Genomic DNA, 18,606 nt, shown 5'->3' with positions numbered 1-18,606 from the left:
GTATTTAAAGCACAGCTTACTTGCTACAATATTCCAAATCGCTCTAGGTTTTCAAATCAAAAACACAATTTGTTGAATGATAAATATTGCAGATAATGTAAAAGGTCATTTTCTGATACTGTAAAGGCAAATTAGTAGTTCAAAATCAACCTTTCTTTTCGAGTGTAGTACGAGGAGTGATCTAAGCACTGTAACCATAGCTTACAGAACTACTGGGTGAGCAGATTTGGTTATTTCCATTAAGTCTATCCCTATAATTCCAAGTACTATGCTGCTTAATACAAAGCATCCAGGCATATAAGTCTGCATAATATTTTACATTAATTGTTAGTTTCAACCTGACCATAACTTCAGGTTAAAATAGCTTGTTTTTCTTACCAGGGCAATTGTTGATTTTAGATGCCAATAGAAAAACAAATCTGTTCCCCCAGAGTGCTCATTACAACTCATTCTTGAAAAACTGTCACCAAGACTGAATTTTTGAAAAAGGTAAAATTGGAAAAACTTTGCATAGATTTATTAATGGTGTAATTCCTTTTAACGGTTTTTTTTTTAAAGCACATATTAGGGACTGAGGTGGTGCATCAAATCTTTGCTCAGTTGCCCTTCACAAGCTACAGGCCTGGGGGAAGATCAGAGCAGAGAGCAGCAGAGGTAAATACTGGAAGGATGTGTATTCTGGCAGGGTCAGGGAGGGTCAGGGGTCACTCTATCATGTAGACTTATGATTCAATTGGAGGAATCAAGCATTTCACAGGAATTGAGAGCAGAACCAGGATAATAATGCACAACATAACCAATGAATATTGGGGTGGGTTTTCAAGTCATTTTTTCCTGGTGAAGGTATGAGAAGTGCACAGGTAACCATGCACCTTGAGTACTAACAGAAGCTGACCACAGCTCCATCCCTCCATTTCCTAAACGCTCACTCCTGGCGAGGGTCCTGCTGGTAACAAGCTGAGCAGAGCAGACCAGACTTCCCTTTCCCCAGCAACTGTCTCCAGGTCCTCCTGGGTGATTCCCAGGCCCGCTGAGAGAGAGAATCCCTGCAGCGCGTCCTGGGTCTCCTCTCAGTGGGCATCCCAGCCAGCTCCTCTCGAGCCAGTGGAGCAGCAACTCGACTCCAAGGTCCTCACCCTGTCACGGAGAACAAGTCCAGCCGCCCTGGAGAGAAACGGCATTTCCGCCATGATCTCGTTCTTGTGGCCACTCCCCAGGGCTCGTGACCATGTGTGAGGCTGGGGATGCTCATTGAGAAGAAAACGGAGACCTTCACCCAACCCCTCAGCTTCTGCTTCACCACTGCACCAACGGGTGACGTTAAGGAAGAGAGTGGGGTACGAGGAACATATGAACACTGCGTAGTGTGCAGCCAGAGGGGTTTTATGCACAAGGAAGTGTGAGATTTGACCTTCACTCAAACTTTGGTTCATTAACAACATGAGGCATGTCTACAGGAAGATTATCGGCCACTGGAGTCGATGCTGGTCTGTCGTGATCTAAAGACCCATTATATTCTAAAGGCTTCGGTTGCTCTGCGCACCTTTGAGCAGGAACACGCTGCATTACACTAAGTGCCATTTCCTTGTTTTAAGACAAATGTGCACTTTGTCTTTATTCTTCTTCCACCCTTGCACTCTGGGTCTGTCTTGTCTGTTCTGCGGTCTCCCTTTATTGTCCACGGTCTTCAAAGGCTTCACTCTGCAGGAAGCCAAGTCCTCATCACTGGTCCTTATATGCGGATGTGAAAGGTGCTGTAGGGTGAGAGAGAAACAGCTATGGTGTTCAGAGTCCAACTTTTCATATCCTGCTTGCAAATAGGTTTAAATTCACTTCAACTTGCATTTTTTCCCCCCTAAATACACAACATCCTGCACTATCTAGAGTAGCACAAACGTTAATCTCCTTTCAATCTGCACTTGGATAGCTGAGTGTGGTTCTAACCCAGCTGTCTATGTATTTAGCTTGGGTGTCCAGCAGTTTGTTTGCGAATAACAGTGAAGCAATACTGCCATCTACTGGAGTATTTATTTTGGTCCTTGCTGTTTCATGATCACCTACATGAGATGATTTATAAAATGAGGTCTCATCTTAGCTCAGCTCAGGTGTTCCAGAGTGAATAGGCTACATGGATGATTGAGAAAACTGTATAGGAATCTACTGTATCAAAACACAATTACACAGCTGACTTATTTAATTGAACAGTGTGATATGGGATATGGGACCATTGCAATATAATTCTAATAGTCCCTGAGTCCAAATTAAAGTTTAATCTGTAATTTTCTAAATCATCTTCAAAATGTTCTTCAGAAAAAAAAGAGAACCCTTGTGACCCCAAAACCTTACGTTACTGTTACAAACAGAACATGCTGCACAGCTGCAATCATTTCGACAAGTGAAAAAAAAACTTTTTGCTCCAGACTAGCAGTAGGCTGCTCTTTTAATAAATAAGCACAAGTGCACTTGATAAGCTTATCAGAGATGCACCCTTTCCAGAGTTAAAGTTGGTAAAGTACTTTCTAAAAGACTATTAACCAAACAGAGAGACGACAACACTAAGAGGCATTGTAATAAAAAGGGCATGGCGTGATGGTGCTTGCTGTTAGCCTGAGAGTCCAGGACAACATCTATGGCTGTATAAATGGCAAATCTGGCATCTGGAGCATCATGCGGAAGGCAATAGCAGGCAGCAGTATTTTATTCCAGGCCGTCAGGTTTGTCTTGTTTCCAGGGGAGGGGTTGCTGCTGACCTGAGGAAATCTGGGGCGCGCACGATCATGTGCTGGAAGTCCTCCAGGGACAGACGCCCGTCGTTGTCCAGGTCGGCCTCGTCGATGACCTTCTCGCACACCAGCCGCACCTCCTCCGGGGTGAGCTCGTTGCGGGTGAGTTTGTTCAGCGTTTTCTCCAGGTCGGACTTGCAGATGAAGTCATCGTTATTGAAGTCTGAGAGCAGAGGAGGGGGAGGGGGGGTGGAGGGAGAAATCTGGCGTGACTCCCCAGGGAGAAAAAAAACATGACATCGAGCGAATGTTATTCAGCTTGCGCTGGTGGTCCCTTGCTGAACTGGACACTCTGGCTTCATGTCTAACATCTGAAGCTTGAACCTCCAGGAATATCACCTGGAGGCGTTTGCCAGAGTTAAATCGCTTAGACTGAGTGAAGGCTGCTCTAGTACTTTAAGTGTATGGGGTGGAATGGTGGCACAGTGGTTAGTGCTGGGGCCCTGGGTTCAATTCTAGACCTGGGGTACTGTCTGTGTGGAGTTTGCAAGTTCTCCTCACGTGTGCGTGTCTGTGTCTCTCTTGCAATGGACTGGCGTCCCCTCCAGGGTGTGTCCTGCCTTGCTGGGTCCCTGAATTGGATATAGCAGTTGGGACATGGATGGATATAGCTACGGATGGACACAAATCACTGCAGCTACATCTGTCCAGCAAGAAGAACCGCTCACTTTCAGGTCTCTATTAGTCCATCGCCATTTGACATTAAACAGTTTTGTCTTTGTCTGGACGCACTAACCAGGTGTGTTTCAAAGAAACTAGCAAGCTGGAAATGTTATGCCTGAAAATTCACCAGCAGCAGACTTTTCCTCGACGTCATCACTGTCACACATCGTAAATTGTTTTATAATTCGATTTATTTTAAAGTCCTTGCATGTTATCATATATTAGACATATGAAGTCTCTCTACACGAGGGCGTCTTCTAAGCCAATAAATAATAAACTTGATACTCCTCGTAAATTAAGTGACAAAATCAGTAATTCACTGCCATGGCATTGTAGCTCATTTGTAAGCCTAGCTACTGCGGCCCTGCTCTCTTTTCTTTTAACTCGTCTGAATAATACATGAAAACTTTCTTTGACCCATGACCATGGCCCCGTGCTGTAAAACAGCGTGATCTGTCAGCGTGTTTTAATTAGAAAACGCTGGCACACCAGCACACAGCAGCCTTTCAGAACCGAGCTTTTCATATAACGGGCTCATCAATTATTCCTGAATGGCTTTCTATTGTCTGTTCTTTTCAGGTTGTCTCAGTTAAAGCTCTGAGTATCTTTGGCTCCTTTTGCTTTGTTGCGCTATAGGCAGTGGGGGGCACCACCGAGTGGTCTATCTTGGAAGTAGTTATCTACTTCCTAGCATGCTAAGGAAATTTTAAAATCGTTGGGTATGCTGAAGAGTTTGTATAATTGGAAAAATGGCTTCTCTTCCACAAATCACATTTGTAAGCACGGCAATACTAAAGTTAAAGCATTTAACTTGGACAGCTCTTTATCCTATTCTTGACTGGAAAACGTCTATAACTTACATGAATCACGCTTGGAGACAATTAACGTGAGAAAAATCGGATGAGCCCTTATCAGTCAAGTTGGGTAGAAATGAAAGTTTGATTGCTACTGTAGAGGTGATATCTGCAAAATAAAAGTTTCTTCAAATGAAAGGTAGACCACATTTGGAAAAGTATATAAAATAAAAGCCCATAAACATATGTATTTGTCTTCTACTGAGATCTACTCCCCCTAACTCATGTTGTATATATCTTTTACAAACAAATTGCAATGGACCAGGACTAACCATAGATTTTAAAAGCATAATATGCTTTCAGATCCCTTGGTGCCATTTCACTCAGTACAGAGAACATGTCCAGGAAGTCATCTAGGGTCATATTTCCCTCTCCGTCTTCAGAGAAAACCTCAGCTATTCTCTGGCGGAAAGGGTTGTCCTGCAATTTGCAAAAAAGACATCCGTTTAATTAACTACCACCCTGAATCACTCACAACCATCTGAAGTACTGCACATCCTTTTTTAATGACCAATCCTGCAGAGAAATGTATTGATTAGTTTTGTTTGCTTTTACCAGAACAACAGAGACAAAGCATACCTCTCATGCTCACCTGCACACAACTTATCTATTACAGGTTCTACCAAAAATGTATTTAGCAAACTATTGGTCTAATATTTTTGCAAACGTTTCTCTATCTGCAAAGGGATTTTGGCAGACGATTAAGGGTGTATTTGCTCACTAATAATGCTGATCTTTTCCTCGGTGCAAATGCCCACAAGAGCAGCCCTGTACTGTGTGTGAAGTGCCAGACAATAGCTGCTATTGCCAGGAGCACAAGCTGTGCAATATAACTTTCTTCAGGTGTACAGGGATCAAGTTACTCATAACCTCTCCAAGGCTCCTGTCAATTAGTAGGCGATGAATAATTGATTGTGTCCCCAGGAGCATGGCATGGACATCCTTCACCAGCACAATCGGTGGGCGTACCTTCAACTCTGGCATGCTGCCAATCAGCTCGTATGGTATCTTGACATCTGGGTTGCTGGTGTAGTCGAGTGGAACAAGCTGTGGTGCCAGGTCCCGGTAGCGATGAAACAGCCTAGAGACATTAGTACATGACACAAGGATACATCATAATCATAATATCCTTAGACTTACATAGTGCCTGTCTAGACACTCCACTCAAAGCACCTTACAGGTAATGGGGAGTCCCCTCCATCACCCCCAGTGTGTAGCCCCCACCTGGATGATGTGATGGCAGCCAAAGTGCGCCAGTACTCTCAACACCCATCAGCTCTCAGTGGGGAGGAGAGCAGAGTGATGAAGCCAGTTCAGAGATGGGGGTTATTAGGAGGCCATGATTGGTAAGGGCCAGGGGGAAATTTGGGCAGGACACCATTTAGTCTAAACTAAATGGACTACACAAGCGCTATATTTTGAAGAACGGCTTGGAAGCCATTCAGTTCTGTTCAGGATTTAGGACGACAATCAAAATCCATTTAATTTTGCAAATGTCATTGAACATCAAACCCAGAGAACTGAATTTTTACTGATGAGCTAAATCAACTTTGTGCAAAGGATTCTAATGTAAAAGAAATTAATTTAAAATAATGTTCTGCATGCAGGTCAATGGTTCAACCTAATGTCTTTAGCTCCTGAATTGACAGACAGACTATATTTCATTGTCTTTCTTTTACTGAAAGGTAAATATAAACTATGTTCAAATAAAATTTGTCCTTGTGGTTGTTTTGAACAAAGATTTTGAAAGAGTTTATTTTTTTCTCTCAATGAAATTGCAAAATGTTTTTTTCTGTATTTTGTTCTCTTAACAGAAATGCCTCACAACTTTGCTGTGTCACATTCCACATGAACAAAAAGGATTTACTTCATTAACCTTGTTTATTATCAAAGGTGAGCCATTTGTCTTACCTCAGGATTTCTTTTCTGGTGAAAAATGTACAGTCCTAGAAAAACAACAAAGATAAAAACTATTTGAACTATAGAGAATGCTTGTCTGTTCATCATATTGGCATAACTTCACTTATGTGATACGCATGCTTCATGTATGTGACATTAGCATTTTTTTTACATCTCCATTATAAGGCAAAACCACAATACAAGACACTTGAAGACTCAACGAAGAAAAGTTGTTTATTTCTTATTACCTTTCTACATAATAACATAAAAACAGTTACTTACAGAACGCTATTCAAGAACATTTAATTAACAGTTAATTTATATCATCCTGCCATTCCTTGAAATAAGCCAGAATTTCCCGAATAATGTTGTTCTGAAGAACTCTGCTGGGTTATCTTTGTCAGAATTTTGAATACTTGTATCAGGTCACCTCATACTCTTCTCTGTTTAAGACTAAAGAGGTTCAGTTCTTTCAGCTTGTCAGTGTACAACATCTCCTTAAGACCCAAAATGTATCTAGTTGCTCTTCTCTGGACTGATACCAAACCAGCTCATCAGTAAATAATGCTGGATGAATATGTACCAGCAGCCTTTCGGCACAGTCATGCTGCAGAGCTAACAGAGGAAGAAATTAATCATATTTCCTCTTCAGCAACCCTCTTTGTTAATGGAACAAAGACCCTGCCATAATCCGGCCTTGCTTGACACTGGCGCTAACCCTTCGGACTGTGGTGAACAAGAATGGCCATTTACTTCGAATGAGCAGTCAATTCTTTAACCGAGGCTGCAAACTTTCCTTTCAAACCACTGGCATTTACAAATGGAGGGATTGCTGGCTAGAACATACAGCTTTGTAATTTAGAAATGAGGACTGCTACTCCACACTCCACACATCCCTTGCTAATACAAGCAGGTCCATTCAAAAGTGAAAGGCGCAGTGCACAGAAATAATCAATCCCAGAAAGACAGGTGTCATCCTTACTGCTTGTTTTTAAACTTATATGAAATGCTCAGCCTTCACAACCCAGTTAGAAAAAGATCCAATGCAATTGTCTTGCATCTGGGTGGAGCGGGTTGCTATACTTTGCTGATAGTAATAACTGTTGGCACAAAACAGATATTTACAGTGGTTTCAGAAAGTGCTCACTCACGATGAGTAAAAATCCTAGTGCAGACTTACTTGAAAGATTCACACCGTAGAACATTGTGTCTTTGAAAGTGGGTTCAGAGGTAAAGTGTACAGAAAGAGAAGCTGCTCCAATCTGCAAAGTGCAGCCCTGAATAAGAATAATCATGAGGGTTCAAAGAACATCCCGCTGAGAGACAATAAATTAGAACCAACCTGATAGGCATCTAGCTGCTGTGTTGTAAAGATGGTCTGTTTGTTCCCCATCCTTGTGCAAACTCCCCTTGCCTCAGTGCCATTGCAGTGTTCCACCCAACAGCCTTTTATAAGACCTCTGGATATTTCAGATATGAAAATACTGGAACAAAAGGAGCCCTGAAACAGTGGGAGATCAGGTATCCTTTGCCACGCGCCCCTTTAGTTCACCATCATAATGGGAGCATTTCATCGATTTCTCTGATCTGAATAGAAGCCCCTTTAAAATGAACTAGGGCTGGCGTCCAGCATGATTCAGACTCATATCAACGCCAAGTGCTCCCCAGCGTGATGTTCCTACCTCGCACTCACCCCTGTCTCACGTTACAGCCTCTAAATGGTCTTTACAGACAGTGCCTCAGGTCTCGTCAACCTGGTGTGCTGACGTTTGTCCACAACAGCAAGCAGTACTTGTATACTTGTATTTTCTATATGTATCGTGTTTGTGTCATGTTGTGTCCATCCCAGATGTACAGATGTCATTTAACTAACTCTAGTGCTGTTTAAGAGCTGTGCGCTGTCCCTGTTCAATAAACTGGGTGACATCCTTAGGGTGCGTGATGGGCCAGAGGGCAGGTTTTTTTTAATGTACCTTGTACAAATAAAAAGAAAAAGAGACCCAAAAGGAAGGGATTTAAAAGGTCTGCAGCTGAATAACATCAGAATTACTTTGAATGCATAAGAAAAATAAACGTGCTTCTTAACAAAACTTGACGAATACATTAATTCCTTGTACCGTTTGAACACTAAACGTTTATTTGTGCAATTTTGTAACTTCTAACTCCAAATAAACATGAGGAGGGATCTTCCAGAATTGTGAAATTGAGCGAAGATTTTTTAATACATTGGCGTCCTTTAAAATTGCAAGGACATTTCTATTAATATAAACAATACTGCAGTTTAAATTCCAGTTAAATCAACAGCACTTTACTGTGAAGTTTCACGGTAGTGCTTAGTTTTTTATTAAGAGTCTGTACAAATCGGGACGATCGACTTAATTTCCAACACCAACAGTAGGGAGCATTACCTCATCTTTATACGCCCAACCTGGAGCCGAGTCATGAATTATTCACAAAGTCTGCTCATGAATAAGGAAAGTGGTGCTTTAATTGTATTTATCCCTTGTTCGGCTGAGGGCTGTGCCTTTTTTACGGAGTGAGGCGATTTTTATTGTATTCGGTTTACAATGTCTTTTATTCCAGGACAGCCAGTTACAGCGGTAGTGGTAAGTTTCTCTAACAAGAAAACTTTCTTTTGCTTTTCCGTGCATCATCCATAGCGGCTATGGAGCTATTTGAAGGGAATATTTTGTAGGCCTTACAAAGCCTCGGTCTTGGGTATCAAGTTGAAGCCACGGGGGGAAACGCAGAAATCCCTTTGTAGAGCTGTTACGTTGGGGTGCGAGTACGAAAAAACTTTAAATGTATTGTTGCATGACTAAAGTAATCTACTTTTAACATAAAAAATAACATCCATGGTTTTTACGCGCACGAGTTGTAAAAACTAACATTCGTGTAAATGACTAGTTCAATGCAAACTTGAATGAGAAATTTTATTTTTTGTAAAAGAAAGTGAGTTTTTGTCGTCGTAATTTTATTCACATCATTAGTAGTATGTGTTTGATGCGTTATTGATTTTTACTTAGTAGAACATTTCTGAAAAAAAATTCTGTCTCCTTTGCTTCGGCTCTTTTTGAGAAATCACGGTTCCTTTAAATTTTAAAGGGTACCATCCGCACCCGTGTACTACTACATACATACGGATAACCTGCACTGTATTCTGTATGAAAAGTTTGTGAATTTGAAAGAATTAAAACTTTTATAGAATGCAAAACCTATACAATACAATTATAAATTAATAATACAATTAAGGCTATTTGCTTTGTGGTTATAACAGATGTGCATTCGTTTTAAGTAACTGATCCGATTTTTTTCAACTACAACTACTTACGGTAAATGGTTTCCCCGCGTGTTTACGAAATGGGTGTATGAGTGAGTTTTTATCATAGTTTGCTCGTCAGGTTTCACGGAACTACAGTATCAAGAAATACATTTTTAATGGCGTGCGGCTGTTTTTACCCGTGTTAATTTGTTACACCTGTTTGAATGAAAAATCCTCATATAGAGATGAGTACTTGTAGGTTACAGACAATTTCCTATTCGTTTTAATCGTCTTTTCACCAGATGTGGAAAAGACTTACAGACAGTATAGCAATTGTAGCAGAAAATGTATTTTTATTCCCACTGCTGAGTGCATGTTAACTGTTAACCAACAATTCAGTGAATTATTCTATATATATATAATTCTATATATTGCTCAAAAAACATTTGACCGCCTAACCATTTGTTAGTTGTTACTGATACACCTGTCGGCAAAGAGGTGCTCTGAGAAATTCCTCGATGTATTAATTTAGCAGCAATTCTGGTCAGTGTATTTCACGAACTTCAATGAAGAACTGTAACAGCAACATCTGTATCAATTATTATTCATTCAACATATGTCCAGCTGTTTCATCAAAATAAACGTATGACACTGTTAGCACAAACTGTACTGTGGATTAAACCGTGTTTGCTTACTCGTTATTAAAGAGACCAATCGTAAAAAGCATCCTTATAATGTGAAGGGGAGACCACTTTGTACACACACAGGCACACAGTAACTAAGTGGAGAGTTAAGAAAGCATTTTCTAGCTTTTCTCATCTAAACAAATTGACTGATATGGAGAAACTGACAAATTTGTTTCTATTCAAGGTTCTAGCTTTGGGTTTTTAAATATTGAAGGAATGAAGAACCAAGAGCACTGTAGGTGCTGTAGAAGGCTTTATGTATGGTATTTTTTATAGTAAGATCTAAGAAGCCTTGAACCTCGTGTCACCTTGGCAACACACTATTTAAACAACAGTATTGCTAATATACGGAGAGATTCATCCTGTTCACCATGTCAGTACACGAGCTGGCAAACTGCTGGGGTGTGTGACTGACGCCACAGGACATGCTGTTATCCAGGGTCAGTGGGGGCAGATATTACATACGGATGTTGTTTGTATTAGCACGTGCTCACACGATGAAACATGATTTTTAGTAAATATTAGAGGAGAAAAGGCATGCAAAATAGAAAAGATATAGGAAGACCTCTTCATATTCTGTGCTTTTGCTGTGTGAGTTACAAGTGAGCACCCCGAGGTCCTTACAAAGAATCTGAATTTAAGTTTTTCAAACTGAGATCCATCCTTCCATTTTCTCATCCATTTAAGATGAACATGGTTGTAGGGAGAGCTGGAAGTTACCCTGGCAAGCAACTGGCACAAGGTGAGATACTGTTCACCTGGATGGCTCCATTTCAGGGCACACACACTCAGAGCAGGGCCAATTTTACAGAAGCCAGTAGACCTACTGTACCAGTATGTCTTTGGACTGTGGGAGGAAACCAGAGCACAAAGTGGAAACCCATGCAAGAACATGTGTTATAAACTCCATGTAGATAGTACCACCAGGAATTGAATCCAGGTCCCCAGCAGTTAGCATTGTGAGGTAGCAAACCTAACCATTGTACCACTGTGCTGTCCTCAAACTGAGATATTGAAATTATTATTTTTTTCATCCACAATCTGGGACACTGTAGTGTTTGAAGCTGTTATTATTTTTATTAGCTTCCTCACATGCATTTATATTGATTTAATTAAAAGGAGTATTTTATAACAATAGAATCTTAAGAGTAACTTCCTGGAAAAGTATTTTAGCTTTGATTGCAAGTACAATAACATATTAAAGAAAGCCAGATGTGAGTGCTAACATTCCAGGTCACACTTAGAAGAAAGAACTTTCATGTTTCCACATCCCAGTCTGATTAGTAAATACAGATATTACACTTTCTGCTGCAGTGCATTGACTGGGTTCCCTCTGAACATGCAGTGAAGTTGACTTCAGACCATCGTAATATGATGAGGGTACTCATGTGTTTTATTGTGTTTCCCAGTTTTCATATGTATTCAGACAACTTTTAAAATGCTGAAAATGCAACTAACAAGTCTGCAAAGTGTTCAGTTCTATCAAGAACCTTGAATTAGATTACTTGATGTATTAAGATAGTGTTAGCTTTCATAGGACTTGAAAATAAGACTTTTGGGGAAGACCTATAGCAAATAGGACATGCTGCATGGTATTTCTTTATATTGATGGAGATGCCAGGACATTGCAGAACATTCTCAACAGGATAAGCTAATGATGGCGTTCTTTAAATAGCCAATAGCCTCACTGCAGATTGCCGAGTCCTTGATATTACACATAAGGAGAGGAATGTGAGATAACTGATAAGAAGTTAAATTAACACGTCATAGTCCCAGAACTGGTTTCAGTGCCCTTGTATAGATTATTTAAATATTGCATAGGAGTGAAAAAAGCATTTTCAATATTTAGTTAATCCGCTTTTTGTGAATTGATGTTTCTTAGTTTATCCACAGAGATAGATACACACTCATCATTCCATTAGATGCTAACATAACTAGTGTGAAGATTGTCAAGTTATGTGATGATATATGGTATTTCAGTAAAGAGTTTTATTTCTTCTCAGTCAGAACAATACATTTTAACAACAGTTAATATAAAAACAAAGAATAGAGCCCAGCTCTTCTAGTCTCTGGCTCAATCTTTTTCTACTGTCCTTATTACTGTCAGCCACACAGCATCTGCTTCTTGCATTATTTTGCTATTAAAAGAGCTTTGTTCGTCACATCGAGCAAACAAACAAAGCACATTACGGATTTTAATCCTAAACTAGTGTGAAGAGTCTAGTAGCTCTCAGCTTGTCAAAAAGTCTCAAACTACTTGAACTACCCGCCTGTCCGAGGTTATCTAAGGGGTTGATGAGTTACAGATAAAGACAACTGAAGAAGTTCTTCTTCTGCCTTTTGGGTGCCAGATGTTATCAGAGAGCGAGACAGACAATAATAAAAGGAACCAAATCAACAAGTTCAACATAATTGGCATAGTTACTGATGAACAGAATGCCAGATGTTTATATGGACTTGATTATCACATATAGGCCTGCTTTGTGTACTGAAATGCCGCAGATGCTGCCAAGAGACTGCATCTGTCTCTGTTGCCGAAGAGCTTATTTTTTCCTCCGGTATTTGAGCAGTTGGAGGGTAAATGACTCAAAGGTCTGACAGTCTTGCATGTAAAAGCTATTTGTTGAGTGCCGAGTGGGTGAAAGCCTGCAGGGCTCGAATTCCAAGCAACCTAGAGAATTTAGGGTATTTTCTTAATACTTCATGGGTGCTATTTACCGCTGACTTAATGTCTCATCTGTCCATCTCCTTATGTGGGGAAGAAATCTCTCATAACATTAGAGAGTCGGGATCATGCTTTACGGTTTAATTTCCTTAATCATTTCAGTTTGGCGAGCTAAGGTGGAGTGTGTTTTAACACTTTAGCTCTATTAACTCCTCATCAAAGATGAAAATTGCTTATTTTATTATGATTTAGCACTATTATGGAAATAAACCAATCACTTTCCTTTTAAATGAGTGGAATGAATAAACCCCAGATCTGTAATTGTTGTACACTCAGAAGAAGGAAACGTCGGTAGGCTGTATCCTCTGGAAAGGCCAGATGCTGTAGTGAGATGCTTGGTTAGAAACATGTTTCTGCATGTCTCTAAAGAGGAACATGCATGCATGTGGTTGAACACATGCCTTGCTAGAGCTTTATTGTAATTGCTCCTTGCTTCCTAAAGTTATGTACCTGTGCTTAGTTTGCATGCTTGTGAACAGATCGGATCACTTCACTATAGTGAAGCGGGTTGTTCAATTTGTTTTCCAGCAACGTATCGAAATTCACAAACTCCGTCAGGGCGACAACTTGATACTAGGATTCAGTATAGGAGGAGGAATCGATCAGGACCCTGGGCAGAACCCCTTTTCGGAAGACAAGACGGACAAGGTAGGCAGCAACAGGACTTTAATAATAATTCCTTATACTTATATGGTTTTCTGGACACTCCACTCAAAGTACTTTACAGGTAATGGGGAATCCCCTCCACCACCACCAGTAGCCCCACCTGGATGATATAACGGTAGCCGTAGTGCACCAGAACACTCACCACACATCAGCTATCATTGTGGAGGAGAATGGAGTAAAGAAACCAATTCATAGACGGGATTATTAGGAGGCCATGATTGGTAAACGCCAGGTGGAAATTTAGCCAGGATGCTGGGGTAACACCCCTACTCTTTTTAAAAAACACCCTGGTGTTTTTAATGACCACGGAGAGTCAGCACCTCGGTTTAATGTCACAGCCGAAGGACGGCACTTTTTTTACAGTGTCCCCATCACTATACTGAGGCATTAGGATCCACACAGACCGCAGGGTGAGCGCCCCCTACTGGTCCCTCTTACACCTTTTCCAGCAGCAGCCTTAGCTTCCTAAAAACACAAAAATCTAAGAATACAGAAGGACATCATGCATGTTTAGTAAATGTCTAGAACAATTGTAAGTTTTTTCATAGACCCTAATTAAAGCAAGTGTAGTATGATCAGGGTCTACAAAATTACTCCTTTGACACTGTTCTAAAACAACTAAATTTACACACATGGAGGCCTCCCACACAAGCATCTGGACTAATACAGTAATGCTCTGTTTCACCTATATGTGTGCCAAGGTTATTAACTGCAGTGTTTTTACACGATGATGCAGGGAATCTATGTTACCAGAGTGACGCCAGGGGGGCCGGCAGAAGTGGCTGGGCTGATGGTCGGGGATAAAATAATGCAGGTGGGTCTCGATCGGAATCTTCGAGAGGGTGAAACGGGTGATCCCACGTGTCCAAACGATGGGCCCATTCATCAGTAGCATCTCGTCTGGCTCAAGAAAAAAAAAAGTCGTGAAAACGCTACTGGAGCGGATCAGGTGTTCCTCTTGGGGTACAGATCAGGGTCAGGTGCTGCCGATGCATTTGACTTGATCCTGGCAGCATAAACACTCACAGGGATCAGCGCCAGAGGTGCAGTGTCAGTGACGTCTATGGCTCTGGTCTGCGGGTCTGGGCTGCAGCAACAGAGGAAGAGCAAGACGTTCCAGTGCTTTATTGGCTTCTTGAGAGAACCAGTATGCAGCTCATCTGTGCTGCACTCTTTAGGCACTACAGGCTTGTCTTGCTGCATGCAAGCCCCCCTAGGAAGACTCTGAGTTGATCCAGTCAGAGTGGAGCAGTATTATCGATGTGATGTGATGCAGAGCTTTTGACTCAAAGTGGAAAGTTTCCGTTCAGGAGATACGGACCAAACCTCCACTTATAATGAGGTTATAAGGACTTATAAGGATAGGATTGACAGCATTTGGTTTTAACAAACCCGAGGAGTACCTCATTCGTAGAAAGAAGCTGGATGCACTGTATTTGTTTTAATGGTAGGATTCCTCCTTCATCGTTTGTGGGGAAGCAAAGCCTCTTTGAGTTTAAAAAATAACACAAGTTAGTCATAAATTAAGTACTGCTTCTTGTTGTTTTCTACATTTTTACTGTCTCAAGATGGGCTTATTTTTTAAATTGTTCTCTGTGCTTTTATACTACATTTAATAAACTGCATCTGTCCGATTTAATTTGTAGCCAAGGCAGAGAAGGCAGTATTGGTGGGCATGGGATTTTTTCTTAGCTTTCTTTAGTGTCTTTGTAGCTGTTGTCAATTATTTAATGCTTGTGTTCATTTCTCCATAATAGCCGCCGTCTGAGTTGCGTAGGGGCAGTGCTTATTATTTCATTGGAATTCCAAGGTTGACAAAGTAGTGAAAAGATCTGATAGTAGCTCTCTGTGGGCTTCTCATCTGAAAGATCGGTGTCCACAGTGTCGTCTTTTCTCTGATTTCTTCTGATCCTTGGATCCTATGAAGATTCATTTTCATTTAGCTGTTCACTTTTAGCTCTTTTGTCTAGGAATGGTTTTGCCTTTGAACCTTTTGTCAGTTGTCTGTAAGCTGTTCTTGTGCTTTGTACTGTAGCTATGGCCTCTCATCTGTGGCCTGTAAAACATTCTGCAGGATGCCTAAAACCATTAAGAGAATATGTTGGTTATTCTTTACATGTTGTAAATGTCATTGGATAAAGCCAATTACTCATTATAGTTATTTGTAACAATTTCCTTTCACAGGATCTCAAAGGGCTTAGTGATGAGTAGGACCAAGACTGACCTAATATATATTTCACGCATGTTGCAGTTTTACCGATTTTTCTTTGTCACCAGTTATAGATTTAATCTGAGCAATATGGTCAGCTCCCTGGACACCTTACCCATATCCCATGTCCCGGTATACTATGAATCTTATGCCTCCGTCCCATCCAGGTGAATGGCTGGGATATGACCATGGTGACCCATGACCAGGCACGGAAGAGGCTCACGAAGAAGAACGAAGATATTGTGAGACTTCTGGTGACGAGGAAGTCCCTGGAAGAGGCAGTCCGGCATTCGATGATGTAGTAACGCATAAGACAAGGGCTCTTGATGAGGAATCCGTAGTTTTAATCCACAGCGGGGCTGCTGATCTTGCAGAGCTCATTTCCGACACTTGGGAGGTGTGTATTTCCAGAGTTTTCACCCCCAACAACCTGCTAGCAGGTTAGATATACTACCTGTCCGGATTTTTCACAGATTGTACAGGGAAAATCCTTTCTGGAATGTGAGGGCCAGCTTCGATTGAATTGTTTTATTCAGGTGGACCTTACCTGTTTGTTATTTATCTCTACTTTACAGAATTTGTGCATGTGTCGTAACCTTTACAATACAGGCACATTTGGAAGTAATATATAAAAAATGCAAATCTGATTCGAGGGAGAAAATGTTGGAGTGTGATTATTTCAAAGGAAGTTAAGTGTTATAAAATGCATTGCATTTTAGCAAATAAAATGTATGAACATAATTACAGCCTGTTTAAACTATAAACCACAAGAAGAAAGCCGGTCTAGAGTTTGTACTGAATCTCTGAATTTACCGTCATGTTTTGTGGCAACTTCAGTTTTCTTAGTAAGGTAGTAAGCATGTGGATTAATTCTAATGGATTCCTTTAATTTAATTGTGCCAAAAACAATAAGGTATATAGTGCTTTAAAGTACATGTTCTGGGAAAATATGAAAACATTATGAGTATATTTTGATTCATTTTTTTAAGTTTAAATGATACCAAAGTAATGTGCACAGCCTAAATTATGTTTGATATATTTTTTAAAAAACAGCCTTAAAATGCTAAATGGTGGGCCATTTGAGAGGGTAGGGGCACAGGGTTAGCCTGATGTTCTGGGCTTTGTCCCAAATTTTGGGTTTATAGGATTAAAGCAGTTGAGGATCTGAATATCTCGGCCCTTAAACATTACATTAATTCTCCTTTTACAGCATCTTTGATTTTCAGTTCCTGTATGCTTTGCCAGCTCAAAGCCAGCTGATTTTAAATTACAATGGATTAGAATTAAACTAAACTCCCAGCTGTAGCTGCTGCCATCATGACTGCTTTCCAAACTCTTAATTTACAATGCTGATAATGAGTACTTTATTTCCAATTATTTGAAGAAAATTTTAAGATTTTCCCATTAGTACAAGCACAATTGAGCGGGTTAGTACATTATAGATAGATATACTGCTTATATGGGACAGAAATGTTTTTTGGGAGCCTTCAGACCCCATGTTTTGGAACCATTACATTCGATAACTGTTCAAGTGCCTTTTGTGTCAGCTTGTGTAAGATCAGAGAAGCTGAGCATTCATGGAGATATTAAGTGAGAGCTCTAAAGTAACATGATTGTTTTTCCTTTGTAGTTTTACACTGGAATAGCTTTGCTCAAGGCTAACAATTTGTCCCCCTGTAAATACTATGGGGAAAAAAATGAATTCACATAAACCGTAAAATAAACTTTTTGAATCATATAATCCCACAGCTCCATAAAAGAATAACAGTGAAAGATGTGATCCTTAAAGGGGACAATATAAAGGTAACATTTTCAATTCAGATTTCTCTATCCGTCCTGTAATGGCTCATCAATGGTGGGGTTAACTACACCTTTGTACCATCAAATTGACCACAGTGCCTCAAAAAGGGTAAAAGAAAATGTAAACTATGTGCCTGGTTTACTGTGATTTTAAAACACTTAGTGCAGAGGTTTTCCATTGGCTTTTGATCTTGATGGGGAAACCAAACCATTTAAGCATCTTGTTTCATTGCTACTACAATATCAGAAAGCAATATCTGCAGTTATTACCTCCACCCTATGGAACAGACCTGAAAGAAGAAACTAGTTTTGCTAATAATCAGTGGATTCAACACAGAATACATTTTTTTACTTGGTCATATTTGTTTTTAGTCCTATAGTAAACATTTTCATCAATCACTGCCATAATTGTAAACCTTGGATTCTAATAATCATAGATGCAGTCTCTTCTTATTGTTTGGTGCTTTTTAATCTATGTTTGTTATTGTGGATCCACTATACACTCCTATGCAAGATCGTTCCAATAGGGTTTAGCTAAACCCTAAAACTTCTTAGTATACACACTACATTCCTTTAACACAATGCATTTCTAATTTAACACTTTTTTAAAGACCTAGAAAGGCTGTTTAAACACTACACTGTAAAAATCTTGTTTTGTAAAAGTCTGCTTGGTATTCATACTGTTATGTCTCTGTATTCTTTTCATTTCATTCCTAAAATGCTAATGTATGATTACGCAGACCCCAAAGAGCATTAGTCTTGCACTGTATTTACTTTACAATTAGATAGTCCAAGACAAGTACTAATGAAAATCTTTGCAGCCAGTTCCAGTAGTACAGACCTGTGGTAGGACTGTTCTGGATAACAACCTGCTGCAGTTACCCTCCTACTAGCAAGTGTGTGTGGTGCTGTATGTAATAGTTTCTGAAGATATCTTGTCTTGCATTATTAAATGATTATGAGGTACAATACACTTGTAACTGCTGTTTTTCTTGCCAAAATACTCTACAAATAATCATTGAGAAACACGTTTTTCAAAATGCATGGCAAGTAGCTGGC

At 40.2% G+C, this 18,606-nt stretch overlaps 2 protein-coding genes across 2 annotated transcripts; one reads left to right on the top strand and one right to left on the bottom strand.

The window, feature by feature from the left end:
* Positions 1–35: 35 nt before the first annotated feature.
* On the bottom strand, positions 36–7,794 carry cib3 (calcium and integrin binding family member 3). Its single transcript, XM_088622061.1, has 6 exons — positions 7,542–7,794; positions 6,212–6,246; positions 5,270–5,381; positions 4,573–4,720; positions 2,751–2,946; positions 36–1,754 (listed from the first exon to the last, which is right to left on the bottom strand). The coding sequence occupies exons 1-6, from the start codon at positions 7,590–7,592 to the stop codon at positions 1,733–1,735; spliced, it is 564 nt and encodes a 187-aa protein (XP_088478187.1). The 5' UTR covers positions 7,593–7,794; the 3' UTR covers positions 36–1,732.
* An 828-nt stretch (positions 7,795–8,622) lies between these two features.
* tax1bp3 (Tax1 (human T-cell leukemia virus type I) binding protein 3) lies at positions 8,623–18,516 on the top strand. Its single transcript, XM_088622484.1, has 4 exons — positions 8,623–8,805; positions 13,401–13,520; positions 14,275–14,352; positions 15,915–18,516. Exons 1-4 carry the CDS (start codon positions 8,767–8,769, stop codon positions 16,047–16,049), a joined length of 372 nt encoding a protein of 123 aa, XP_088478610.1. The 5' UTR covers positions 8,623–8,766; the 3' UTR covers positions 16,050–18,516.
* Positions 18,517–18,606: the final 90 nt, after the last annotated feature.

Source organism: Lepisosteus platostomus, chromosome 27, assembly GCF_059453375.1.
Source record: "Lepisosteus platostomus isolate fLepPlt1 chromosome 27, fLepPlt1.hap1, whole genome shotgun sequence".
NCBI lineage: Eukaryota > Metazoa > Chordata > Actinopteri > Semionotiformes > Lepisosteidae > Lepisosteus > Lepisosteus platostomus.
The sequence above is the reverse complement of the archived record's forward strand: the minus strand, read 5'-3'. Positions and strand labels throughout refer to the sequence as shown.

Coding starts and splice junctions, on each gene's coding strand:
- cib3 (XM_088622061.1), bottom strand. CDS start 7,592: ATGGGGAACAAACAGACCATCTTTACAACACAGCAGCTAGATGCCTAT. Junction 2,947..4,572: donor TTATGCTTTTAAAATCTATG/GTTAGTCCTGGT, acceptor CTCTGCTCTCAG/ACTTCAATAACGATGACTTC. Junction 1,755..2,750: donor CGCGCCCCAGATTTCCTCAG/GTCAGCAGCAAC, acceptor CTCACCCTACAG/CACCTTTCACATCCGCATAT.
- tax1bp3 (XM_088622484.1), top strand. CDS start 8,767: ATGTCTTTTATTCCAGGACAGCCAGTTACAGCGGTAGTG. Junction 13,521..14,274: donor CGGAAGACAAGACGGACAAG/GTAGGCAGCAAC, acceptor ACGATGATGCAG/GGAATCTATGTTACCAGAGT. Junction 14,353..15,914: donor TCGGGGATAAAATAATGCAG/GTGGGTCTCGAT, acceptor CGTCCCATCCAG/GTGAATGGCTGGGATATGAC.